Source organism: Heterocephalus glaber, unplaced genomic scaffold (assembly GCF_053883595.1).
Source record: "Heterocephalus glaber isolate CG9 unplaced genomic scaffold, H.glaber_assembly_v1.0 deba00001444, whole genome shotgun sequence".
Lineage (NCBI taxonomy): Eukaryota > Metazoa > Chordata > Mammalia > Rodentia > Bathyergidae > Heterocephalus > Heterocephalus glaber.
The window spans coordinates 9,057,008-9,083,954 of NW_028258297.1; the positions used below are offsets into that span (position 1 = coordinate 9,057,008).

At 58.9% G+C, this 26,947-nt stretch overlaps 2 protein-coding genes across 26 annotated transcripts; one reads left to right on the top strand and one right to left on the bottom strand.

The window, feature by feature from the left end:
- Positions 1-4,020: 4,020 nt before the first annotated feature.
- Positions 4,021-12,852, bottom strand: LOC110349379 (uncharacterized). 19 transcript variants are annotated; one of them, XR_015452286.1, is made up of 5 exons: positions 10,153-11,190; positions 9,707-9,786; positions 7,937-8,061; positions 7,525-7,641; positions 4,027-6,891 (listed from the first exon to the last, which is right to left on the bottom strand). XR_015452286.1 is itself a non-coding variant. In XM_021258979.1 (2 exons), exon 1 carries the CDS (start codon positions 11,188-11,190, stop codon positions 10,156-10,158), a length of 1,035 nt encoding a protein of 344 aa, XP_021114638.1. In that variant the 3' UTR covers positions 7,271-7,524; positions 10,153-10,155. The 19 variants fall into 19 exon arrangements, 6 of the variants coding, with proteins under 6 accessions (XP_021114638.1, XP_021114637.1, XP_021114636.1 ...); XR_015452291.1 differs by lacking the exon at positions 4,027-6,891 and adding an exon at positions 12,748-12,852 and having other exon boundaries at positions 7,271-7,641; positions 10,153-10,318; XR_015452290.1 differs by lacking the exon at positions 4,027-6,891 and adding an exon at positions 12,748-12,852 and having other exon boundaries at positions 7,271-7,641; positions 7,888-8,061; positions 10,153-10,318.
- Pdgfb (platelet derived growth factor subunit B) lies at positions 11,120-26,947 on the top strand. 7 transcript variants are annotated; one of them, XM_004845583.4, is made up of 7 exons: positions 11,120-11,251; positions 18,674-18,770; positions 20,903-20,992; positions 21,633-21,838; positions 22,997-23,141; positions 25,132-25,282; positions 25,525-26,947. In XM_004845583.4, the coding sequence occupies exons 1-6, from the start codon at positions 11,189-11,191 to the stop codon at positions 25,254-25,256; spliced, it is 726 nt and encodes a 241-aa protein (XP_004845640.1). In that variant the 5' UTR covers positions 11,120-11,188; the 3' UTR covers positions 25,257-25,282; positions 25,525-26,947. The 7 variants fall into 7 exon arrangements, with proteins under 7 accessions (XP_004845640.1, XP_021114642.1, XP_087069997.1 ...); XM_021258983.2 differs by having other exon boundaries at positions 25,694-26,947; XM_087213871.1 differs by lacking the exon at positions 11,120-11,251 and adding an exon at positions 11,261-11,397.

A 26,947-nucleotide genomic window follows, 5' to 3' on the forward strand; every position in this document is an offset into this window, starting at 1 on the left:
TGGCCAGGGGAGGTCTGTTGAGTTGGGGTCCTGAGTACCCCACTGCCTCTTGCCACTCAGGCCAGGCTCCAAGGCTTCTCTGGGCTCCCATTCCAGACCCTACCTCTGGCCAGCAGAGCCAGGCAGCTTTCTACTTCCCCTAAGTGGCCAGGGACAGAGAACACCAAGAGGGAATTGGAGGGAAGAAACACATCCGGGGCCTGGAGTGTGCCAGGGCCTGGGGTGGAGGTCTGTGCTCACACCAACCCCTGTGGGAGGGGTAGGGGAGGACCCGGAGGTCCAGAGCAGCCTTGGTCCACCACTTTCTCCTTCCAGTGTCTGAGGGGTGCACAGGAGGCAGCAACCTACCTCTCCTCCCACAGGAGTCAAGAGTAAACGGAGTCAACAGCCTCCTGTTGCTGGGTACTAGCGCCCAGCCCTGGAGGATGGCAGGTAGAACTAAGGCAAAGGGCTCAGGGTGCTGGGGCAGCTCCCATGGTGGGACCGCATGTGTGTTCCCCACCCCTGCTCATGGCTGCCAGCCTTCCCTTTCCAGAAGAGAGCTGGTGATCCCCCATCCACCCCCAGGGCTCTGCTGAGGCTGGCATGCTGGTGCTGGCACCAGAAAGTGACATTCCACCCCCCACCCTAGTCCCTGCCAAACCTGGATTCTTGGCAGAGCAGGAGAGCAGGGGCTTCAGGGTGATGCTCAGGGTGGAAGTGTGGGGAGGATTTAGGGAGGGACCGGGTAGGAGATGGGCAGACCCCCCTCCCCCCGGGCTGATTGGGGCCAGAGCTGGGCCAAAGGCAGGTGAGAAACACTTCTTACTACCAACTGTCAAAGGTGTTCCTGGGAGAGTTCTGATCGTCTGTGTGACCTTGGGCAAGACACTTGCCCTCTCTGGGCCTCAGTGACTCACAAAAGACTGAAGCAGGTGTCTCCTGAGGGTGCCTTCTAACAAACAGTTTAGGACACTCAGGTTTCATTAGTGCAAGCTCCTGTGACTTCAGCCCTCTGGCTTCCTCCATCTCCAGCAGCAGCCAACTCGTCCTTCTAAAACTGTGAGTCAGGCGCCCCCGCTGGGCACTGGTGGGGGCGGGGCTCGGGCAAGGTCGAAGCTTCTTCCCCTTCTGCCCCCTGCTCCCTGCTGACCCACCAGCGTCTGTCCCTGTCACCTCCCTGCAGCCATACTGGCCTCCTGGCCTCAATCCAGCCAAGTCTCTCCTCTGCCTGGAGGGCTTAGCCCCACCCAGGTCTTCGAATAGTTCTTTCTGGTCATCCAAGCCTCAGCTCAAATGTCACCCCTCGAGTGGCCTTCTCTGACCCCTGCACCCACCCCATGTCTCCATCACACTTGTGATTTGTCCCCTTTATGCCACTTTTTTCATGACCGAAACTGTCTTGTTCCTTTATTGTTTACTTCCTAGCTGTCCCTCTTCCTTCTGGACTGTCACCTCTGGGAGGCCAGGGACACATTCCCAGTGCTGGCCCAGCATGCAGCAGGGTGTCCGTAAGTCACTTTGGTGCAGTTTGGGCAGGAGGGAGGGAGGAGTATTCACGACCTCTGATCCCCACAAGGCTTGGAGCCCCGAGAGCAGTGTAGCCCCAGACCTGGAAACCCCCTGGATCAGACTACCAGGCTGGGTTTTGGGGTGACCTCATCACTGCAAAAGGAGGGCAGAGGGGCAGGAAGCGGAGGACACATCAGATGGGCTAAATTTAGAGCATTTGATTCAGCCCAGCCAGGACAGGATTCCTGGAGCCCCCATTGTTCATGAGGGGCCAGAGGGCAGGCTGTCCATTGAATGGGGGCCTGAGCCATGCCAAGGCGTCTGGGCACATGGGCTGGGGGCAGGGGTGCGACTGTTCCCGCTGGAGAAGCAGCCAGGCCAAGGGTTAGGCAGGGTCGGTGGGGGATGAGCTGCCCTGGGCGGAGTCAGGCCAAAGGTGGGAAGGGGTGCTGCTGTGGTGAGGAGGGGGTTCCAGTGGTCCTGATAACCAGCCAGAAGCTGTATGCTCGCCCTGCAACTAGGGGAGCCATTTTTCTCCACCCCACAGTGCCGTTCTCCCGGCTTGGACTTAGGAATGGAGCTGCCAAAGGCCACATGGACACCCTAGTGCCCCGACTCACAGCCTAGGTCAGCAGCACCAGTTGTGCCCTCTGCCCACACCCTCCCACCAGGACAGGTGCTATGGGCTCCTACCCTGACACAGCCCTGCTGTCCCCGACCGGACCAGGCAGTCAGCCGCAGGTGACACCAGGCTGGGCCTGCGCAGGCTCCAGAACACATTGCCATGGCAACCTGGGGTCCAGGCCTGTGTGGCGCTAGAGATGAGCCTGAGCTGAGGGCGTGGAGAGGAGGCTGGGGGCTGGCTGGCTTCTGACCCCCGGCCTGCCAGAGCTGGGACTGGGCCTCGGCCTGGCTGAGCCGCCTGGCTAATCCCACTGGGCCTCGAGGGCGTCCTGTTTCTGCACCCACGCGTAACCAGGCAGCCAAGGGCAGGTGGCAATGGGATTGTCCTTGATTTGGGGCCACCAAGGTAGGCGAGAGACCCGCAGGCCAAGTGCCTGGGCCCTTCTGGTTGCTGTCCAAGTCCCCTACTTCTATCCCACACGTCCCACTGAGGCCCAGGAAATGCCTTGGGACCCTCGGCCTGGAGATGAGGGGAGGGGAGCACAAGTCTTGACGAGTGACAGGCATGGACAGAGGACTCCCAATGCTCAGAGGATGCTCCCTGCCCTCTTTCCTCCTCTGGTCTCCGGGAGGCCTTGGAAGCCAACCTCTTCATGCCCCAGCTGAGTAAACTGAGGTCTGAGCCAGGCTCCTTGGGCGGGATGGCAGCTTTGCCTGGTGGCTAGGGGCTGCCCAGCTCGGTTCCTGGGGAACTGTGTCTTCCTCCCAGGCCCCCTGCCCTGCCCTCCTCTTGAAACACATCATGACTCATGTTATCATGTTCTCGGGGCTGAGTAACCACCTGAGTTATTTATACTCTGGCTTAGCAGGCTTCCTTCCCTCCTCCCTGGTGGCCGAGCCCAGGAGGACATGGTGGGGGTGGCGAGGAACCTGGGAGGGGGGACGCAGCTGAGCACCCCCACATCCCCTCCCCTGGGGCGCCACCCCCATAAAGGCACCCAAAATAACCATGACTGCCCCAGCACAACAGGATGGGCCTGGATCTATGGCATCGATACCTAGGATCAGGACAGTTTGGGGAGGGGGGAATTCCTTTCCCAAGCGAGTCACCCGTCTGGAAAAATAAAGAAGGAAAAAGCTGAAAAATTTCCTTCCATCAAAACAGGAAGGAGCTGGGGAGGTGGGGGTGGACGGGAGATGCAGGGTGGAGGCTGAGATGTGCCCTCTACCCGAGGTGGTCTTCAGGGTGGGGGGCCCTGCAGTCTGTACACAGGACCCAGCTGGCTGTGCCCTGGGTGTCTCCCTCACAGGCCATCTGGGCCCCCAGGGGTGTTTTCCTCCCCTGACTCCCAGGCCTGTATGCTGTGCACAACGGGTGCCCAAGCCTCACTCACCCTCCCCACACAGCCCCAGGTCCCACATGGAGTGTCTCACTTAACCCAGGTGGGCAGACGGGGCATCTGTCCACTGACTTCTCCTCCCTCCCCTCGAGCACTGTCCTGGAGTCCTATGACTCAAGTTCAAGGACACCTCCATCTCTCATCAGCAGAGTGACCCTGGGGAAGCCACCGTTCCTCTTTGAGTCATTTCTTGTCTGTAACAGGGCTGTGGTTGTGGCCAGGCTGCTACCTGAAATCACGGGGACTCTAGGGAACTGTACCGATGGCTTCCGTTCCCTGAGAGGCCAAACATGCTCGGCACTTTCACTCATTCGTCCACTCGATGAACCCCATCTCCAGACTCCGTAGGTTCTGGAACTGGGTTCACCCAGGTCACAGGGCCGGACAGCCAGGACACGGTGGGAGCTGTTCTCACCCAAGGAAAAAAGAAGGGGACCTCGTCAGAGGCCCAGATGGAGGAGGTGGCCCATTTTCCCTGGGCCTCTGCCTTGCACCAGGGACCACTGGTGACAATCTGGTGGCTTCTGCAGGGACAGGCCAGTGGCTGCGGGTGTGTGCACCCGAGGAGCACTGTGCCCAGCCATGGGGGTTACCACTGAGGCCATTAGTCACTCCCGCTGGCCTGGCCTCTGTCTTATGTAACCATGCCCCAGGGTGTCTGTGCAAGTGTCTGGTCTTTCTGTCTGTCTGTCTGCGCACCTGCCTGCCTTGGCCTGTAGGCCCCCGAGGGCAGGGGGCTCTGGAATGTTGAGCTGGCACTGCTATGCCCGGTTCTTTGTGATGACACCGTCATGGGCACCATGCCCATCTGGACACTAGCCCCCATCAGAGTGTGTGTGGACCCCCATTCTACAGGTAAACCGTGTACTCTGCTCTTCCAAGCACAGGACTGTTTCCTCATCTATAAAATGGTAGATAATATACTTTCCCTAGATTGTTGGCCAGTTTGGGGGATTGCTGCATGAGTAGAAATCATTAAGAAAAACCTCTTTTTGACTTTAAAAAAGTATTTATTTATTTATTTATTGGTTCACAGTAAAAGCGAGAGGGAGATACAGAAACACCTCTATGGTAAGAATGAGGGTGGGGTGGGGAACTGGGCAGCTGTACCTCCCCCGTGCCTGGCAGATGGGTAGGGAGGTCACCAGGTGATGTTGACACTTGCTGTGTGTATTGGAATCCCAGCACAGCCCTCTCCAATCCTGCCCTTGTCAAAACTGCTGGAGGCCTTTGCTTTCCCCACCTATAAAGGATGCCAGGGCCCAGCTCCTACAGGCGAGTCACACAGCTAATGTGAGTGAATGCACCCTGGGCCTCGGAGCAACTGCCTGACACACCAAGTGCCACTGAGTGCCTGTGCTTATGAATATTGATGAAAGATTTGTGACTTTTATATCGTGGCTGGCTTCCCATTCTTGTGACAGGCCCGCCATGTTCCCGGCACTTACAAATAGTTCCCTCTGGCAAACTGGTTCCCCACCAGGAGGGGCTGCCTGCTACCTGCCTGCCCCACTCCCTCCTGCTCCCCTTTCCAGGACCCTCAGAATCTCCAGAAAGCACATCCTGATTGGGAGAGGGTGTGCTGACCCACACTAGCCCCCCACACCTGGGGGGCAGCAACTGGCCCCCACCCCACCCCAGTCTCCTCCGTGTGATGTGTCTGCTGCACAAACTACAACAAGCCAAAGGCCAGGCAGCTCCGATCCAGGCCATGGGGGAGGCATCACGAGATGCAGCTGGTGGAAGTGTGGGCTCTGGTGTCACAGTCTTGGGTCCAAGGCTGGCACTGCCACTTCCTTGCTGGGTGATGCTGGGCAAGCTGGAGTGCCACTGTGAACCTCAGTCGCCTCCCTTCCAAGTGTGAGCAGGATCAGGACACCAGCTGGCAGGGCATGTGGGGAAGATTTGGCAGGCCTCCTGTCCTTGCTGGGAAAGGGTAGTAACTGTCCTACCTCGGTCAGGGGACTGTGGTTCAGGAAGAGGGTTGGCCCTGCTGGGGAGGCTGCCCTGAGTATTACAGTGCTGGAGGCCCAGGAGGGGCCCCTGGGGTGGCCGAGGGCCAGGGTCAGGCTGGGGTCTGCCTGGGTCTCCGCCTTGTGCTGGGACTGCTAGGGATGACCTGGTGGCTTCTGTAGGGATGGGCCAGGGGCTGTGGTGTGTGCATCCAAGGAGCACTGTGCCGACCACAAGGGCCTTAGCGGGAACAGCTAGTCTTCATGTGTCTTCCCAGTCCACCTGCCCAGGCTCCCTCACCCCAGGAGGGCTGCACTCCAGCTCCAGCTGCTTCCAAGGCAGGTATCCCCAGCTACCGTCCAAACACCCACATCCTCTTCCTTGTCTGGAGCCCGGAGGAGCTAAAAATGCACCGGCCTGGCCCCAGGAAAACAAACAGAGCTTCCCTCCCCTTTGTACACAGCCCAGGCCGAGGATGCAGAGTGGGCTGGGGTCTGTCTGCCTGCCTTCCTGGGTCTCCCTGGAGCTCACTGAGTGGCAGCAGGAGCCTCACCGGGGTGGGGACTCTGTGAGGACAAGCGGCCAGGGTGAAGGTGGCCACCCTTCCAGCCTTGAGCCCCTTTCCTAGCCCTGGCTCTGGCGCTCAGAAACCAGGGAGTGTGTAAGGCTGCACATGTGTGTTCACGCACATGCAGCTCGGGGTGGTGAGAATGACCATCACGATGACTGACATTTGTGCAGGACCCACTGGGTGCTCTCAGCACTGAGAAGTTAACTCATCTAACCCAGTGAGGTGAGTGCTACTGTTCCCATGCTTTACAGAGGAGGAAAGCAAAGCTCCGAAAGGTTACAGGATTTGCCCAAGGTGGCACAGCTAGTGAACGGGTAGAGCAGGGCTTTCACCAAGGTCCTCTTTGACGGGAAGACTCTTTTGCTCTCTGGGCCTGACTTTGCCCATCTGTAAAATGGGCACACGTGATGGCAACACTTTCCTCCCCCGGTGAGTGTGAGGTGGCCCAGGGCACAAGGTCAGGAAGTGCTTTATCCACTGGCAAGGCCTTCTGGGCAGGGAGCTGTGGGAGGGGACAGCCAGGGGGGTAGAGGGCCCAGCGGCACCTATATGGTGTAGTGGTGGAGCATGGGCTCTGCCATCACACAGGCCATGGCTGGAGAGTGCCAGACCGCATGGCCTTGGCAGCTTTGCTCCCTCCTCTACCAGGCGGGAAAAGGAAACTTGCCTGGGACAGTCAGTGGCAGCACTTCGGTACAGAGCAGGGGACTGTACACAGCATTCTCGCCCCTCTGGACTTGCGCCCCTGGAACTGAACTCACCTCCTTCCGAAGCATTTCCTTGCCCACCCCCAGGGGGAGGCTGGCGCCCACTCCGGGGCTGAGATGATCTGATGATCTTCCTGGAGGGGCCCTTGGATGGAAATGAACCCAGTTTAAAAAGCCTGGTCCTGGCAGGCCCCACCCTGCACCTACCAGGGCCCACAGCCCCGCTGCTTCTCCTGCTAGGTTCAGAATTGTTAGGGGCCAGGAGGGGGTGTGGGTGGAAGGTTCCGGGGGCGTGGCCCTGCCCCAGGGCCTTGAGAACAGTTCCTTGGTGATAGGCCGGAGGGCCCCCTCAGCTCTGACACTCCAGGATCTCCTTTGGTTGCTGGGGGGAGTGATGCCCCCAAAGCCCTTGTGCACCCGGGTTTAAAGTCTCATGCTGTGAACCCCTCCCGACCTCCTACCACCTTTTAGGAAGGGCCTGGCATCTCTGTACCATCTGACTATGATTCAGAGGGAGACATAGGCAAGATGTTTATTCATTTATTCCTTTCTTCAGAGGACATTTATTGAGCAACTACTATACACAGGAGCTGCAGCCTTTGCTCACCATGAGCTCAGTGTAGGGCTTGACTGACAGACAAGCAACATGGAGATGAGACCACGGGGCACGTGCCATAGGGCCCAGAGTGAGTGCCAGGCCTGCAGGCTTCCTGGAGGAGGTTCTGGCTACCAGAGTACAGCAGAAGAAGAGGTGGAGGTATACGAGGAGAGCGCCTACCTGCAAGGAGAGGGTGCAGGGCACAGTTCCCCTCCGCATGGTGTTCAAGCCTACATGCCAGGCTGCCCCTGCTGCTTCTGCTGGTCTCTGTCAGGCCACCTCTATCTGCGCAGACATCTGCATTGCAATGATTTGTGTCCCTGAGCGCCGGGACTGGGTCATTCCATCCTGCAGTGCTTCTCACAGGGCTTCCACACAGTAGGTGCTCAAGGCTGCTGCTGGAATCGCCTCACCCCACCCTCACCCCATCCCCGAGCCATGCTGTGTGCCCCTGTAGTGCTCTGGACAGAAGGCAGAGTCCTGCTGAGCCACCCTGTTCCGGTGGCAGAGCTTGTTCATATGTATTAATGCATTAGCGCTCACCAAAGCCCGTGACTTGTGTCATTGTTGAGGCAGGCGTGGTGGCACACACCTGTAATCCCAGCTGCTCAGAGGCTGAGGCAGGAAAATTAGAAATTCCAAGCCAGGGCTGGGGATGTAGCTCAATGGTGCCTTGCCTGTGTGGCAAGCACAAGGTCCTGAGTTCGATCCCTGGTACTAAAAAATAAAGAACAAAAAGGTAAAAAATAACGGTGGCACACGCCTATAATCCCAGGAGGCTGAGGCAAGAGGGTTACAAGTTAAACAAAACAAAACAGAAGTTCCAAGCCAATCTGGGGAACTTAATGAGAACGTGTCTCAAAATGAAATAAAATATAAAAAAGAAAGGGGTTAGCTAGTGGTAGAATATGCTTGCCTATCATGTATGAGACCCTGAGTTTAACACCGGTACTAAAAAAAAAAAAAAAAAGTCTTATTGTCATGACCGTCATGTTGCCTGCCAGGGAACAGCACATCTCAGAAGTCTAAGCATGGGAGCTCTGTGGCTAGACTATCTGGGTTCAAGTCATGGCTCCAGCACCCTCTGGCTGTGTGACCTTGAACAAATTGCTTGGCCCCTCTGTGCCCATTTGCCCACCTGTAAGACAGGACTAACATATCACACAGAAGCACTGACTGGCTACTGAGAGAAAGAACACTCCCACCCCAGGTTCAGCTCAACAGTAATGGTAGCTATGATCATCCACTCGTAGGCAAGGATACAGGTCAAGGTCAAGATCACCTGGTTGTCTGGTGGGCAGGACTTTTTAGCCTGTAAGTATTTAGACATCAAATGCAGTATGTTGTGACCCCCTCCCCATCTTGTCACTTTGCCTCCTTGGTATATATCTGTTTACTCGTGTCTGTCCAGGGCAGGGCCTGAATTAGCATGGACTGTCTCACCCGAGCTCTGGATGTGGGCAGAAATTCTTTTACAACTCTACTGAGGTATAATAAATGGGATGTATCTGTTCTGCTCCGTGGGTATGCCTGGGAACCCATCACCACAAAGACAGCAAACATTTCCATCACCCTAAACATTTCCCATGCCGCTTCGAAATCCCTCCCTGCCTCCGACTACAGATACATCTCCAACTGACAGAGGAGAAAAGCAAGGTACTGAGAGGCTAAGCAGTCCTCCCAGAGACACTCCAGGGTTAGAACCAGGCCACCTATGCCCAGGGTGCCTCCCGGCCACAGAGGGTGGGTGTTTGCAGCTGCTGGTAAAGAGACCACCTGGGAAGTCCCCCCTGGTTGGCTCTGCCCCATCTAGGACCATGAAGAGGCTCCAGTGCACTCAGGGTGTGCCTGTGGGAGGAGGGGCTGGCATCCCAAAGGGATGCTTGTGGCTATGACAGGTAGATGACAGAGATAGTGTAAACGTGTGAGATCAAGGTGCCCTAAAGCCAGGCGGTTGGGCGATGCAGTGAGCCTGCGGTCCTGTGGTGGGTGCTGGGCTCAGCGTGCCTGCCTGTGACTGTGTCACTGTGACAGTGTGACTGCTGGAGGCCGGGACACAGCAGCTCTCTGAGCTGGGAGTGGAAGGCGTTAACTGTGTGAATGCTGGTGTGGGTGGGCAGGCCCCGAGTCTGTAGCTGGGGGCTGAGGGAGGTAGTAAACATCAGGGTGTCGGCAGGATCAGGGTGGCAGCCCTGCCAGGATGCTGCAGTGTTGTGGGGGTTTGTGTGACTTTGCAGTTCCACAAATTCAGATTCAGCCTATGCTGACAGTCTGTTGTGTGCCAGGCAACCAGCTAGGAGGAGGAGACTCTCGGACCGGCTTGCAGCTGAATGGTATCAGCTGTGGGGTTTGGAGCATTCACCTTGTGGTTGGCTCCTGCTGGATGCTTTTTGATCTTTCTGACATTTCATCCACACAGTAAGCAATGCTCCCACTTTGAGGCTGGATGGAGGAGCACAGAAGGAAAGTGACTTGTCCAAGGTGACTCAGCCAGACAGGATCCGAGTTCAAGGTGTCAGGCTGCAGAGCCTGAGTCCTTCGCGGTGGGGGGGGGGGGTTGGTCTTCTGGCTGGCCCTGAGACGCTCCCCTAACCACGTAGGCTCCTAACCAGTGGTGGTCACGGTGCTGAGGGGTGGGGCGGTGGGTCCTCTTAGTTTTTCTTTCCCAGGGGCCAGATTCGCTGACTGTGGGGCTACCCTCTTAGAGACCCTCTAAACGCCCCGCCCTCGCCCCAGGCCCTCCTCCAGCTCTGCCCCCCCTCCTGGCAGTGACTCCGGGCCAGAAGAGGAAAGGCTGTCTCCACCCACCTCTCACACGCTCCCTTCTCCTTTATAAAGGCCGGAACAGCTGAAAGGGTGGCAACTTCTCCTCCTGCAGTCGGGAGCGGCTCGCCTGCCTCTCTGCGCGCCCGAAGCCTCCCCCCGCTGCCTCCCTGAAGGTTCCCCGCCGGCCGCCAGCGCCCATCTTTCATTCCTGAGAGGGAGAGATATTTTGCGCACACACATATACAGACGCGCGCTAAAGAGGGGGAAAAAAAGCCCACCCTCCAGCCTCGTTGTAAAGAGAGAACCGGAGCAGCCGCAGCTCGCAGCCCGCAGAGGACGCCCAGAGCGGCGAGCCCGCGGGAAGACCGACCGACTCGCGCTGCGTCCACCTGTCGGCCGGGCCGAGCACGCAACGGGCACGCCGTGCGCGCAGAGCAGCCGTGCCCGCCGCCCGGGCCCCGCGCCAGGGCGCACACGCTCCTGCCCCCCCACCGGCCCGGGCTGGAGTTTGCACCTCTCCCTGCCCGGGTGCTCGGGCCGCCGCTGAAAAGACAACTTTGGAAAAAGTTTTTTGGGGGAGATTTGGGCTTTGAGGTGCCCAGCCCTGAGCTTTTTGGTTTGGGAGACCTCTCCAGAGAATGTTGCAAAAAAGCTAAGCCAGCGGGCAGAGGGAAACGCCTTCAGCCGGCGAGTGAAGACGAACCATCGCCCGCCTGCCTGCCGTGTTCCTTTTCCTCTCCGAGGTTGGAGTCCCCTGCGCGCCCCCACACGGCTACACGCCTCTGCTGGTTCGCGACGCAGCCCCCTGGCCGTGGATGCTCGAGCGGGCTCGGGATCCGCCCAGGTAGCGGTCTCGGACCCTGGTCCTCCCCAACCCCCCAGCGACGGAGCCGGGGCCGGGGGCGGCGGAGCCCAGGGGCCATGCGGGTGAGCCGCGGCGGCGGTTGCAGCGGCCTGAGCTCCTGATCCGCGGACCCGAGCGGAGCCCACCCTCCTCCCCAGCCCCCCACCCTGGCCGCGGGGGCGGCGCGTTCCGTCTACGCGTCCGGGGCCCCGCGGGGCCGGGCCCGGAGTCGGCATGAATCGCTGTTGGGCGCTCTTCCTGTCTCTCTGCTGTTACCTGCGCCTGGTCAGCGCCGAGGTGAGTTGCGACGGCGGCAGGGCTGGTTCTCTGCGTTCACCGCCCCCACCCCGACGCCCGGCCGCCCCCTCCTCTCCTGCGGTGAACTTTGGACTCCTGCAGCTCGTGAGCCGGGCGCTGGATGACCCCGAGGTCTGGGAGACGAGGTCCGTAGGTGCCAGACTCTAAGGGGAAGGGGCAGCGGCGGCTTTCTTCGCCAGGGGCGAACCCAGATCCCGGAGCTTCCTAGCATTTGGGGAGGGTGTGTGTGTGGCCCTGCCCCCTCCCAAAGGAACCCGAGAATCAGCTCCGCGGGTCGGGGAGAAGAGGTAGGGTGGTGCCCAGGACGCACAAGGCAGCGAGTCCTCCCAAGCCTACGTCGGCTCCAAGGTGGCCTTCGTGTCTGTCCAGGACCCAGACTGCCCAGAAGGTGTGAGCTCGCGCACCCGTGATACCCACGCCGACCTTTGGCTAGGGCTCGGGTCCGCCCTGGCTTCTGCTCTGGGTTGGTCGGGCTGCGCAGGGCATGACCGACACTCGAATACGCCTCAGTAGCAGCTTGCGGCCCGGGCGCGGGGGTGGGGGTCCCAGAGAGACAGGCAGGAGCGGGTGGGCTTCAGGCGCCTAGGGTGATAGGAGGACCCGGGGCTCTTCATAAATCCAGCCGTCAGGGCGGAGTGCGCCTGAGGCCCGCCATACCTGCGCCCGCGCCCCGCGAGAGGAAGCACCTCTCTCCCCCGCATGCAGGGTGCGGAGGGAGCGCGGCGCCGCCTGCCAAAACCTAGCTGACAGCGAGGTGGGGCGCGGGAACGTCTGCGGAGCGATCGGGTCGGATCGGTGCCGCCACCCCACCCGGCCTCAAAAGCAGTGAGTTGGCAAGTCTACCCGGAATCCAGGTGGGAAGGGGGCGGGGCCGGGCAGGCGTGAGGTGCGGGCGCGAGGGCGGCGAGGGCGGCGGGAGAGCAGCGCGCCCGGTCCCGTCCCGCCTCCGCCCGCAGCCCGCGCCCCGCCGATCCCGAGAGGCCGGCGCTTTCGGCCTCCCCCCAGGAGCAGGAAGCTGCAGGCGGTGGCGAAGGGGTTAAGGCGCCTGGCTTGGAGACCGCGGCCGGGCTTTGGGCTGCCGCCAGCGCAGGTTGTTTTGACCTCGGAGGAGCCGTCGCAGTCTCCTTTTGTTCTCCGGGCTCCTCGAGGGCCGTCGGCCGCCCGCCCTAGGGCCCCGCCCTTCCGCGGCCGCCCCCCGCGGCCCGCACCCGGGAGGGAGGACGCCGGGCTTGGCCGGGCCGTCTGCCGGCCCCTCGCGACGCCCCCTCCCCGCCTCTCCCGCAGCCACCCAGGCCGCTGCCAGCTGTTGGGGAGGGGGGCGCTGGCCAGCTCCAGCTCCAGCTGCCGCCTCGCCTAGCCTCGCCTCGCCGCGGGACCTGGGGGCTGGCCCGGTGCCAGGGCGTCCTGGGAACGGCGGCGCCCCGCGGCTGCTCTCCGCAGCCCACCCCGCCCGGCCCCCCGACTCGCTCACTCACCCCACGCATGCACACTCCTGGCCGGAGGCGATGCTGCGCTCCGGCGGGCGGGCGCGCAGAGCGACGGGCACGCACTACCGTGGCCAGGTCGCGCGCCCGCCGCCGCCACGCCCGTGCACACGCGGGCCACACGCGCGCGCACCGCACACGAACGCACGCACGGCCGCTGCACACACGGCCCAAGTACACGTGCGCGAGCACCTACGCACGCACACAGGCACGTACGGCCCCATACACGCAGAGCCAGGTGTGCGCCCCCGCGCAACAGGTGGGCCCTGGCACTTGGCCACCTCCGCCTCCGTAGAGACCCCATTTCCTTCCTGGGGTCCTAGAAGGAAGAGAGCTCTCCTATCAGGTCTTGGCACCACAGCAGTCTTTTTTTTCTCACCATTTTTCTTTTTGCCTGGTCAGAGCTGCTTCAGGCCCCTCAAACCTTACCCCTCTGTGATTGTTTTTTTCAAACACTCTCATGTGGCCAAAAATGGTGTGGAGTTGACTGAAGGGCACAGGGATGTCCGGTGTATTTCTCCTCTCAACAAGCTTTTATGTGAATCTCCGGGACACCAGGGATGCTGCCCGTAGTGTTGAGGTTGCTTCTACCCCTGGTTGTTTCCCTCTTTCCTGATGTCTGGTGCTTGGGACCGGCCGCCCCTTACCATTCCCCCAGCACCTCTCCTCTCCCACACCCCCTCATGTGTGCATTTGGGGTGGAGGACCGAGTGCAGAAACTCAGCTTTTCTTCGCACTCAGGTCCCAGCAGCCTTGACCACACCCCACACCCCTGTAGGGCCGGGCCATTGTACCTGCAGCTTTGCAGTTTGTGAAGTGCTATTTTAACCCTGCAAAAATTTCTGTGGCCCTGGGGGAAGGGGCCCACATGGCAATGGGAGGACCACCTACTAGGTGCCAGTGTAGGGAGACTCAGGGAGGGTTTGCTGCCGAGGGTGGCCGTGGAGCTGCCCATACTCTTGGTGGAGGCCTCAGCCACCTGGGAAGGGAGGTGGGAGCTGTGGGGCGGGGTCAGGCCAGGGTCTGCAGAGGCCTCTGAGGTCCTGTCCTCATCAGCTGAGCTGGCTTCCCGGAAGGTGACACCCACTGTCATGTGATGTTCTCTGCCTGAGCACCCTTCTTCCGGGAAGCAGAGTGCCCCCCCCCCCCAGCCTCTAACCACCCAGCTTCTTCCTGGTTTGCTGATGGCCTTAGGGGATGGGAGACCAACTTGCTGGAATCCCCCAGCCCTGGAGGTGTTTACGGTCAAGGTCAAACAATTTGGAAGCTCTGGTGCAAGAGCCAGGAAGTGTGTGCCAGAGACTAAGGCAAGGTGTTTACTGTAGGTGCCTCACAGTCTTCCCTTCCCCTCTTCCAGATGTTCCTTCTATGGCAACTCTTCATTTTCTGGTTTATTCTATTGTTTATTGTCTATCTTCCTCCATGGGGCTGCAGACTGCACTAGAGCGCTTTACTCTGGGTCCCCAGCACAGTACCTGGAGATTGGATAGTAAGTGTGGCCAGGACAGTGAATGCTGGGTGTGGGTGGGGCCCAGGCCAGCTAGGTGCTTCATCAGTGCAGCTTCACTGAATCCTCACCCTTGAGAGCAGCCCACGTGGCACACTGCCCTCCTGCTGGCATCAGTCTGCCAAAGTCCCCCCACCCCCACCCCCTTCATGAGACACCAGCATGTTTCTCCTCCCTGTCTTGGGACCTGGACTGTCAGGATTGGAAAGGACAGAGAGAAATACACAGAAGGAAGAATCAGGCTGTGTCTCTCTAGTAAGCCTCAGTTTCTGCCACCTACAACAAACCTGAGCAGGTTGGATCAGCCAACAGTTTCCTGCACAGCCGTTACCTGCTCTGGGGTTGGAGCAGGGGTAGTGATTGCAGTGAGCTGCCAGGATTGTGTGAAGCTCCTGCGCTCTTTCTGCTTTCATGTTTTTTCTTGCTCCAGCAAGAGGTAGGGTGGTTGGTGGGCTGGGCTGCTGGAGGAGGGGAGGCTTGAGCAGAAGGGAGAGTCCCAGGAGCCGAGAGGAAGGGAACTGCTGGTGGGAAAACCTGGTGCAAGCGAAATGGCTTCTGTGGTCTGCCTGGAGAGGGCTTCTTCAAGGGCTTGGCTTTGGCATCCGATCTAAATAAGGGCTGAGAGTCGCAGGCAGGCAGGCAGGCACTAGGAGGCCCTGTCAGCTTCTCTCTCTGCCAGCTGCAGACACCGCCCCTGGTTTTGGGGGGAGTGTGTGTTTGTGTGTGTGTGTGTTCTCCTGTGTGTGCTGGGGCCCAGGTGGAGGGTGGGGTTTGAGCCCCTTTGATCTGCCAGCCTGCTTGGGAGCAGGTAACTCACCTGGCCTCACGCTTGCTGGCTTGCTTGTGCCCTTCCTGCCTCCTGCAGCTGGTGTTGGGGGTGGGGTGGGGAGCAGGCTGTTTGCCTTGGCTCCCAGGGCTGGCTTTGCCCCAACTGCTTCCTTGCCACACCCTCACCCTGCCAGGAGCCCCAGACCTAAGATCTAGGGCAGCTTCTTTGGGGTTCCAGGCCTCTTTCCCTGCCTGTGGTGTCCACCTAGAGGGCTCCAGAACCCATGGCCAGGAAAACCAGGCTCAGAGCTGTCACCCTCCTACGCCCAACAGGGCTTCTGAGTAAACAGGTGTCCTACGAGGGTCCCCAGGACATCGCATCCTGGAGCTGACCACAGGCTGGCTGCCTCCACCCGTCACCACCCCCAGTCCTGCCCGGAAGGGCCCCTTCAACCCACACAGGACCAGGTGGTGTCAGTGGGACCAGGGTGCCATTTCCTGTGGCCCGGCACAGGGAGTAGTGCAGTCACGCACCCTACCATGATCATGTGGCTTTCCACCCACCCACTGTCATCCTGGAGAATGTCCCAGGGCACCTGTACCACTTGCTGCTGCTCTCAAAGGTGCCACGTTGAAAGAAGTAATAATGGTGACAGTGTCAACTCACGAAGTACCCGTTATTTGCTGGTTTCTCTGCTGGGTGCAGTTATGCCTCGAATAACTCTCAAGAGGTGTTAAGAAGCCGAGATTTTCGATGATTAAAAGATCTGCCCAAGGGCCAGGAATTTAGCTCAGTGGTTCCGCTGCCTGCCTTGCACAGGGTCTGGAGTTTGAATCCCAGTACAAAAAAAAAAAGATATGACCTGAGGATCCAGGTTGCCCTGGCATCTGAAGCCCTTGATCTCCTCTGCTGCAGGGTTTCCCAACCCCTGCACTACGGATATTTGGGGCCAGTGATGCTTTATTTTGCAGCACAGTCCTGTGCACTGGGGGGTGTTGAGCAGCCCATCTACTGCTAAGTGCCAGTAGCCCCCCATAGTTGTGGCCTCCAAAAATGTCTTCAGAGCCTGCCGGTGTCTTCTTACTGCTCTTTACTGTGGGAGCAAAGAGCTGACAGGAACCTCGAAAGGTGCCCAGGACCAGTGGCCCTGGAACGGAGGAGCAGCACTCCATGCAGGGCAGAAAAGGGGGTTCATTCTGGGGTCTGGGAAGTGCCCAGATGTGCCACTTACCGGTCATCTAGACCTGTGGTTGCTTATTTAATTTCTCAAAGCCTCAGTTTTTCTCATCTGGAAGATGGAGATAAAAATAGTGCCAGCCTCTTAGGAATGTACTGCATTTTGCTTGGCCGGTGACTGGCTGTGGTCAGTGGTTGGTGAGGGTGCGTGTGGCGTCGCTGTCCAATCCAGGGGGCTCAGTGAATGCTGGGCATCTAGTGGTCTGGTCACCAGCAGCAGGTGTAGGAGTGGCCTCTCTGCTTAGAGCACCATGGGCCCGAGGAGAGGATTTGCCTGGATGTGGGGGGAAGAACGTCCCAGGTGGCCATCCTGGTGGAGGGGATGGGAGAATCATACTGGAGAGGACCTCAGGGTGATGGTATAGGGTCCTGCACTAATTTTACCAACATTTATTGAGCACCTACTGTATGCATTCCACACCTCCAAAGACCCAAGTGTGTTCCCACAGGTCAGCTCCTCTGCATCGTGGGCCTGGGTCTGGGGCATCCACTGGGTTTGTTTAGGGTCTGTCTGCTTGTTTTTCCCCAGCTGGCAGCCAAAGCCAGCTCTCCAGTGGCCAAGCAGATCTTGGCACAAGCAGCAAGTGCCATTTGGCCTTTGGGCCCCATCCCTGGAGGTCAGTTGAATCATTACTCCACAACACCCCTTGTTCCCCTTCTGGGAGTGATCCAGGGTGCCTGGGCTGGGTACCCCCACTTTGTCTTTCTTCTGCTGCTACTGTTACCCCCAGGTGGCATTAGAATCAAATTGAATATTTTCAACCCCCTTGATTGACAGATGAGAGTGAGGATCAGAGAGGGGTAGTGACCAACCTGAGGTCACACGGCAGTTGGTAATAGTGCCCTGTGGACCACCAGTTCTGTGTCGGACAAGACTCAGGCCAGTGGCCTTCCCTGGTCTTCACTGGACACCAGCTGCCAGCCTTCTGTCCCATAGGTTGGTGCCTGGTCAGCACTCGGAGATCATCAAAGGAGTGGTCTGTCTTCTGGGGGTGGGGTGGGGAGAAAATGAGGGCTTGGGCTGGCACCCCTCCTCTGTCCTGCGCATCCCGGCCAGCCAGCCATACAGCCTGGAATGGTGAGGGAAGTGCCCAATCCTCAGGCCGGCCCCCACCTCTCTTCCCGCAACCTTGCAGCAGCCCTGAGGCACCAGAGGGGCTCCCAGCTCCACGGAGAGGGGTTTCAAGAAAGGAGCATTCAAAGGGGTCTCGTCCACTCTGCTCCTGGCTCCTACAGCTCCAGCCCACGGTGGGCATACCCCACAGAACTTTGGGGGACTGAGATGCGGCCCTCCGCCACTGCAGTCTGAGTTTAGCTTCCCGAACTGCAGTCCCAGGGTGCTCAGTGAGCAGAGGACAGGGCTTTCTCCTTCTCAGTGCAGGGAAACTGAGGCACAGTGTGGTTTTCCCCAGTGTTCGTGCCCTCCGGCCTCCCCCAGGCCACATGGCCCTGCGCGCTTTGCCTGTATGTGTGCAGCTGTGTCAGGCCAAGCCTTCAGACATGTGGCAGTGGTGGCTGGTGCATGGGACTGTGCTGCTCAGTCTCCTGTGCCCTCTTCCTCTTGGGACTGTTGGCCCCAGGCCTTTGGGTCTCCCAGGATCATGGGGATGCAGGGGGGACCTTCCTATCAGGACCTGTATTGTAGGACCTGAGGTTTCCCTGGAGAAAGCCCGGCTCTGAGCGAGGCCTATTAAGGTGCTTATTAAATTTCAAGTGTGTTTGGTGACAGGCCAGAGGAGCTCTAAAAATAGGGTTTGCCCGGGCACAGGCATGGGTTAGCTTTCAGGTTTCCCGGCTGGGTCTGAGGATTCCCTCCTCTCTTTCTGGCAAGAGTCAAAATAGGCATGGCTGGAACATGTGGCCTTCTGAGACCGTAAGACTTTGCAAGAATTGTTAAGCACGCCTTGTTTCCAGGAGGTTGGGGTGCAGGCTCTGTTGTCACAAAGGCTTGGGCTCCAGTGAGCTTCTGTAATAATAGGCCGTGGGATTCTGGGCAGAAGTTGTTCACTAATTGAACCTCTGTTTTCTCATCTGTAGAATGGGGATAATTAGATCACCTGTGATGTATAGTAGCTGGCCTTAGCTATCAGACGTGGCAGGAGAAGCAGAGAGAAATTGGGTTATTGGAGCCTCCCCGAGACTGGTAGTCTGATGGGGGAGACAATGTAGACAGGCAGGTCTAGCTGGCGGCAGGCTGGGGTTCCTGGCTGGAGGGTGAAGCCAGGGTAGTTTCAGAGCCGCGTCTCAGGGATTCAAGTCCCCAGGGTCCTGGTGCTTGTCAGCCCAGATCCTGCCTGCCCCAGTCTGAAGGGGCCCCATAGGAAGTTCCCATGGAGAAAGTCAGTGGCTGGGGAGAGAGGCCCCCGCTTGCCAGTTCACTCAGCCCTCTGCTGTCTGCCTGGCAGGGGGACCCCATTCCCGAGGAACTCTATGAGATGCTGAGTGACCAGTCCATCCGCTCCTTCGATGACCTCCAGCGCCTGCTGCATGGAGACTCCGTAGGTAAATCGAATCTTCCAGCACTCTGGCCTCTGGTGGCCCTTAGGGGACCTGGGAGTGGGTAGGGCAAGGCCACCCCTCCATGGACATCCGGAGAACTAGGGGCCCATGGTTGACCACCTGCACCCCAGAGAGGGCTGACTACACCCTCCCAGGGCGGACCCAGGAGGCAGATGGGCCGGTACCTGGGACGTGGGGTGTGGTAGGAGAAGCACCCTTGTGGGGCTCCCGCGTGGTGCAGAGGGTGGGGTGCTGCAGTAGGGCGGGCAGGGAGAAGGTGCCCAGGGCATGTGCTGAGTACCTATCCAGGTGTGGGCACAGCCAGGCAGGGTGGTGCCTGAGGAGCCATCTCCCTGCCCCCCTGGCCCAGGGCCCAGTCTGTGAGGTCTCTTGGGGACACCTGGGCTGGACCAGCCTGCAGCCCTGCCTGTGCCCAAGAGCAAGCTCAGTGAGTGGGCACGTGCTCGGTGGCACACACGTGGCGGGGCTGGCGGGCTGGGCCGGGAATGTATTTATAAACGCTGTCTTCAGAGCAAATTCCATTCTATTCTAACCTCTGGCCTGGTCCCTGGAGCCCTGGTCAGCACCTCCCTGCACCCCCGGGTCCCCTTCCCTCTGGGGTTCTGTCTCTTTGTCACTTTGTAATCCTTGCCCAGACGCTATCTACGGGGGAACAGCATTTCCTGCTTTTGTCTCCTCTCCCCTTGGGCCCCTGGCTCCCTCTCAAAAGCATTCCCGGGCCCTTTCAGTCCTGCCTGTGCTGGGGGGCGGTGAGGCAGGCAGGAGGGGCCCCAGCTGGGCCCACTTATTGTTTACCAGGGCCCCCACCCGACATCTCCCAGCACCCCCACCCGGTGCCCAAGTGGCCAACCCTGGCCACACAATGGGGCAACTTCCAAATTTAGCCTTTCTGCCATTTCTTTCCAAGGCCCCGCCCCCTTCAGCCGGCCCTCCACACCCTTGGTGGGGGTCGGGATCTTGGACATGAGGTTTTCAATAGCGGGCCTGTTTTGAGGCAGCCATGGAGCTGTTTTTTCCTAATCAATTTAACCTTTCCAGAAAGCCCATCTTTTCCCCATCTCCTCCCCACCAGGGACATTCCAGAGATAGCAGGGAGAAAGGAAGGGAATGAGAGGGACAGACAGACGCTCTGACATGGGAGCCTTTCCAGCAGAGGTGGACCAGTCACAGGCTGTACTGCAGGTCTCCTCCAAACAGGATCCCCTGGGATCCCGGACAATGAACAGTAGCCTGCAGGGCCCTTTGTCTTTGACAAGGACTAGGGCTGACGGGAGGGTGTGAGCTGTTGGTGCCAGGGGAGGGGGGCTTGTCGCCAGGACCCCTTAGTTGGCTTGCAGGTATGAGAGAGACAGAAGGGGCTGTCCGCCTTCAAGCTTCAGCTCAAAGCCTCCTCCCCAGCCTTGCTTTCCGGTAGGTAACTCTGGCCACCATCTCTAGAAGGGGACAATGTCCCCAAGAAGTGCTGGTGGCAGTGAGGTGAGAGCTGTCCAGCCTGGAGAGCTTGGAGAAGAGGGAGAGAAGGGAGATGGAGGCTGAGAACAAGGATACAACCCAGGCCTAGCAGGGCATGTGGTGCGGCTCACCAGCCTCCTCTGCCTTCAGTTTCCACCCCCATCCCTCCACCCTCTCTCTCCCCAGCCCTGCAAGGCCATTGTCCGGCTCCGGAGGGGCTGCGATCAGGGCCTGCTGGCCCCCCGGGGATTCTGGGAATTTCTCCATTCAGCACTTCCTATGGGAACGCTGGGCGGAGGGGCACTGGGAACTGGCCTGCTGCAGTGCTGGGGCCTTGCCCCACCCTGGAGGCCGAGAAGGGTTCACTTACAGTAGCAAAGGGGAAGGGTTATTTTTAACTCCATGCATATGGGTTCTGGCCAAAAATGTGGCTGAAGAACCCAGAATGGGGCTAGGGGTGCCCCAAAGATGCAGCCAGGCCCCCACCACTCGCAAGCATGGCCGCCCAGAGTTTCCTAGTTGGAGGTCCAGGAGCCTGAGTATGGAGGGGCTGTTCCCTGGGGTTCGATGAATGGTCCTCATGCTGCCCAGAGCTCCGTGGGAGCCCCATACATGGTCACTAACCAGCCATGCAGAGTAGCATCCGGTACTTTCTCTTGCAGATGAGGATGGGGCCGAGGTGGACCTGAATGTGACCCGGGCCCACTCAGGACGTGAGGCTGAAGGCTCATCTCGCGGGAGGAGGAGCCTGGGTAAGACCCAGGGCCCTAGTAGTGGCCCTTCAAAGTCTGGGAGCCAAGGGGGGCAGGGGAGGGTGACTCCAGGACATCCCCAGACTCTCTTTACTACCGGGCTGGAGCCAGCAGGCCCCTGTGACCAGCCTTGGCTTTAGTCATTACACATTACCCCGTGCCTGTATCACATTCCCTGCATAGAGAGCTTTTCCTCTCATCTCTTCCTCACTGTGCCCCTGAAGATGAATATCATCAGTCGGCTTCACAGAATTGCAAAACGAGCCCAGAGAGGGTAAAGAAGTAGATGAGATCACACAGTTTAAAATTGGTAGAGCCAGGGAGCCCCTAGATCATTAGGCCCCAGAGAAGCTCTTCCCGGGCAGGCAAGTGCGCATGCTGGGGCCTCCTCCGGGTTGTCCCGCGGAAGTCTCCAGAGCCCTGTGGATGCAGCTGGGAAGCCTACAGGGGGCAGTGGGTCCCTTAGCTCTTTGGCTCCATCCGTGATGTGGGTGGGTTAGCGGAGCTCTCCCAGCCTCAGTTTCTCTGTACGTGAGTGACAGGAGCCCCAGCAGATGAAGAGGGTGCTTGCTGTGTGAGGGTGGGAGGGACTCTCAGAGCTCTGCAGCCTTGCCCCCCTGACCAGGTTCCCGTCCCCCAGGTTCCCCGACAGTGGCCGAGCCAGCTGTGATTGCCGAGTGCAAGACGCGCACTGAGGTGTTCCAGATCTCCCGGAACCTCATCGACCGCTCCAACGCCAACTTCCTGGTGTGGCCGCCCTGCGTGGAGGTGCAGCGATGCTCCGGCTGCTGCAACAACCGCAACGTGCAATGCCGGCCCACGCAGGTGCAGCTGCGGCCGGTGCAGGTGTGTGGCCCCCACCCCTCGGCTTCAGTGTTGGTGCGGGGTGTCTCGGGATATCCTGGGATGTCCCTGGGCTTGCACCATTCGTCCACCAAGGTGACCCAGGTTATGGTCACCGAAAGATGGGTGTGGGAACTGCCATGCTATTCCAGGGGTGAAACCCCATGACCCGCCTTGAAGAGTCGGCCAGTATCTGAAACCTCAGATGCCTTGGGCAGCTCCCTCGCAACTGCCCCATATTTGGGGCTCTCAGAGAAAGACTCAGGCAGGGCCTTGCACACTGCCACCTTCCTGTGTCACCTTGGCAAGCTGTGCCTTCATCAAGGACTCCTCAGGTGATTGACACTGTGGAAGCCAAGACTGCCCCACCCCTACCCCAGCAAATGGTTAGCGCTGTGTTGCCTCTTTTTGGGAGGAAGTGGGCACATGGACATGGGTCCCAAGGCTGTCTGTGGCAGGGAGCACCAAGCACACACTGCACTGGGCGTGTCTTCTGATCACCTGGACAGGTTTCTGCACCCTGGGGCCGCTGTGCCCATGTGGGTGGCCCACACTGCTGGGTCTACACCGGGGGCTCTGAACTAGCCCTAGCCAAGTATGTCGCCTGCTTGGCCACACATGACTGGTGGCCTATGCCCTGCACCCTGCCCACCTTCCAACCCTGGCCTAGGGCCACAGCCTGAAATTACAAATGCCACTGTCTAGCCGGCCAGCCCCTGTCACGGTATCTCCTGTCCCCAAGGCTTCCAGCCCCATGGATGGACACCTGACCTCCCTTTCCTGTCGCCCTCCTGGATAAACCTTCCCCCACTTCCTTCCAGACAGCCATTGGCTTCTGGTGCAGCCCCTGGCCTTGGCCACGGCAGGCATTCCAGGAACGAGGACACCGTGGGCCCCATGCACAACCCGGAAATGCCTTTCTCACTCTCTGGGGGCCTGGGGCTGCGGCCAAGCCAGAGGCCAGGTTGGAGGGGTTGTTTTGATGGAAAAGCTCCGACAGGGCAGAGGGCAAGGCCCTGCTATTGTTTGGCCCGAAGCAGGGCCGAGCAGGCCCGCTCTGGGCTTTCGAGGAAAGCTCTGCCTCTGGTGCAGGCCTGGGTGGGAGAGCAGGTGGTGGGCTGTGTGCGGCTCCACAGCAAGGTTTGGTATCCTGTCCTCTAGGTGAGGAAGATCGAGATTGTGCGGGGGAAGCCGACCTTTAAGAAGGCCACGGTGACACTGGAAGACCACCTGGCCTGCAAGTGTGAGACAGTGGTGTCTGCCCGGCCTGTGACCCGAAGCCAGGGGAGCTCCCAGGAGCAGCGAGGTAACCTCCTTCCCGGGGGCTACTATGAATCGCTCCACAAAAAGCCTCATCTTCCTGCAGAGCTGGGAGCCCCATGGGTCAGTCTAGAACCCCCTGGCCTAAAGACCTTACACTGAGAATGTAGCCTGGCCTGGCCTGGATAGCAACCAATCCCCTTCACTATGCCACCCTCGCTGGTTGGGCTTTGTCCTTGAGTGGCGGAGTGAGTTTCTGCCCCAGGGCCTTTGCACATACTGGTCTCTGGACCAAGTTTCTCCTAGCTTTTCAGATCCTGGCTCTTTCTCTTCCTCTGGGCTTCAGCTCTGAAGCTGCCTTCAGAGGTTTGCCTCAGCTACCCTGCCATGAACAGCCCCATTTCCAGTGTCACAACCGCAGTCCCCTGCTTGGGGGAGTGAATGCGTGGAATGGTGGGAAGACCATTCCAAGATCTAGATACAAGAGGGCTCCATGCACATCATCTTCAGATATTTGACAACTTGCTCTGGATGAGGACTCTAATTTCTTGTGGCCCTAGATGGAAGGAAGAACTAGGACCAGTGGGAAAAGCCACTGAAGAATCTTAGCTCCAGATATGGAAAAGCTGGTGACCAGTCAAGGCTCCAGAATGGACTTGGCTGCCGTGTGGGGTAGTGAACTCCCTGTCGCTGGAGGTGGGCAAGAAAAGGCTGGGCGGCTGCAGAGCTAGGATAGGCCTGAGGGGCTCAAACACTCATCAGATGGATGAGTGGAGTTGGAATTCTTTCTGTGCCCGTAGATTTCAGGAGTTCACAGTCGAAAAAGCCCCAGAGTATGACCCGGCCCACTTCATTTTACAGAGGAGATGCCTAGGGCCCAGATGCGATGATGTCTTCCTTGAGGCCACAAAGCCTGTCCAGGGTGTCCCAAAGTTCTGTTCTTGGCTCTTTCTGTCTCTCACCTGTCTTAAACGTTTCCCATAAGAATCGAATTATTCAGTGAATACAATGAGGTGAACATTTAAAAAATCAGGTAAGTGACGATTTTGATTGTCGGTGCCTTTCTGTTAGGGACTGTTGTCCTCATGTTTTATTAATAAGCCTAGAGGCAGCACTGCTTCTCGGCCTCTGTCCTGTGCTTAGAGCTGGGCTGTCACCCAGGGGCTGGTCACCGACAGCTCCAGATGGACACGTTGTAATTAATGACTGAGTCCACACTGTAACTTGGGAGTCGCATTAAAGCAGTGAGTCTAGGTAACCTAAAGTCTCCTGGCTTAGGTGTGGCATTTCTTTTTTTTTTGGTACCAGGGATCGAACTTGGGTCCTTCCGTTTGTGAGGCAGATGCTGGAACCACTGAGCTAAATCCCCCGCGCAGCTGTGGCATTTCTGTGGAGGTGTTGGCCACCAGGGGCAGCTGTCCCTGGCCAGGCTGAGGCTCGGCGGTGTGGCCCGTGCACTGTGTGGTTAGTCAGACCTCCTGGGCTCCAGTCCCAGCATGGCATCCCATGGCCTCTCCACCAGCTTGGACAGATTTCTTTCATGGAAGGACAGGGCGCCAAAAAGTGCAAAAGTGGGAGCCTCTGGGTCCTCCGAAGGCTCCTGCCTGGAGCAGAGGGCATCGCTTCTGGCTCCTTCTGTTGGTCATACAGCTCAAGTGCAGTCTCGGTTCCAGGGGAAGGAAGTAAACCCCATCTGTCCGTGGGTAACAACAAACTGGAAGTCACATTTGACCCACCCTGTCTATCAGGCACTGCACAAAGAACTTTGCCAGCTCCCTCGTTCCTCTCACCACTCCTGTGATGTGGGCAGTCTTGTTACCCATCTCACAGATGGAGAGACTGAGTCATGAGGAGGTTCAGTAATTCTTCTTAGGCACTCACAGCTGATGAACAGTGAAGCTGATTGGAGCCTGGGTAATAGGGTCTCTGACTCCTCTGTCATCCCTTTCCTTAGCCCAGGTCACAGTGGGCCTTGGCGGAGAGATGAACCCCATGCTTGTCCACATGCTCACAAACTCTCTCTCTTTCTTGAGCAGCCAGGACTCCCCAGACTCGGACGGCCGTCCGGACAGTGCGAGTCCGCAGGCCCCCCAAGGGGAAGCACCGCAAGTTCAAGCACACGCATGACAAGGAGACGCTGAAAGAGACCCTCGGAGCATAGGGGTGGCGGCAGGAGAATGTGGGCAGGTGAGGCCCAGAAGGGAAACTGAGGCCTGGAGCCCCGTGTTTCCTTCCCCTTGACCTGCAGCCGGGCTCTGGGGACCAGGCCAGCTATACCCCGGTTGGCCCCGGGGGAGGGAGGTCTGGGTGCCACACTGTTGTCCCTAAGCCTGTGGGAATCCTGGGGGCTCCCTGGCCTGGCCTGTGAGGACAGTGGGCCCAGAGGCCTGGGCTATCTCTGACCCCAAGTCCCTCTGCTCGGCCCACAGGGTATTTAATATGGTATTTGCTGTATTGCCCCCATGGGGTCCTTGGAGTGATAATGTTGTCCCCCTCGTCCGTCTGTCTCGATGCCTGATTCGGACGGCCAATGGTGCTCCCCCGCCCTCCACGCGACCATCCCCTCCATGCGTCCATCCATCCATCTGTCCCTGCCAGCGACCTCTGGCATCCTGCTCTGCGGCTGGAGGAGGAAACAGGACTTGGCTCCATTGCTGCTTCCTCCCTTGACATGGAGAACATGGGACAGGAGCAGAGAGACTGCTGGGGACAGGGCCTCCCTCCCCCACGCCTGGCCCCAGGAGCGCTGCACTGAGGACCCGGCCAGCTCTGAGGGGACCCCTCCAGGCAGACTGGGGCCTCGGACAGTGGCCAAGACCACACAGGGAGCACAGACTGGGGGAGCCCCTCCCACAACACCCAGATGGCCATCACCCTCCCAGTCAGCTCTGCTCACTGCGGGCGGCGTCATTCATGTCCTCCATGTGAGATCTTCGGAGACAGACTCCCGGGGGCAGGGGCTGTGTGCCCCCTCCAGCAGGTTACAGATGAAATTTGCTCTTTGGGTGAATGTAGATGGCAACTTGGGCACCCCCTGCCTCCCCTGTCCACCCCAATTCATTCCTCCTCTGTTTCCTTTCATCTCTCTACCTCTACCCTGCATCTTCCACTCTTCCTGGCCCTTTGGTCTGCTCTACCAATGGGTTCTTAGGCCCCTGATTGAGACCCCAGTCATTCTTCCCTAGGACAGAAGACCACAGGCCAGGGCAATAGACCTGCCCATCATACTTCAACCCAGCCAAGACTGCCATGTAAGGTTGTGCAGAGTGTGGACTCCACAAGGGCACTGCATGCAGGGAGCACTCTTCACACCCTACATACGACCCATTTGTCTATTTATTATGACAGTTTCTGGCAGATGTAGGTCAAGTGTCTGAGGAAAGGAATCCTTTTCCTAATTCACACCAAGGGTCCCTGGGGATGGGCTGTGCCCCTGACCCAGCCTTCAGCCTGGAGTAGTCAGATGGGAGGGAGCCAGTGGTGTGTGGGCCCTTGCCTCCATTCCCCAGGCCTCAGCTCCACCTGTTCCAGGCAGATGTGGGGAGCCCCTCTTGCCCTGCCCCGTACTCACCCATCTTGGGTTCTTGGAGTCCCACCTGGTGGCTCCTCCCAGGACCCCAGCAGGTGGACGGGGTGGGGAGAAAAGGGAAAAGAGCCCCAGGAACCCTGGGGTGGGGGTCTGAGCTCCCTCTCCCACTGGACCTCCCCTCCCCCCCTCCAAGATCTGCTTCCTTCGGTTTGTAAAGTTGGTGATTATATTTTTGGGGGCTTTCCTTTTATTTTTTAAATGTAAAATTTATTTATATTCCGTATTTAAAGTTGTAAAAAAAATAACCACAAAACAAAACCAAA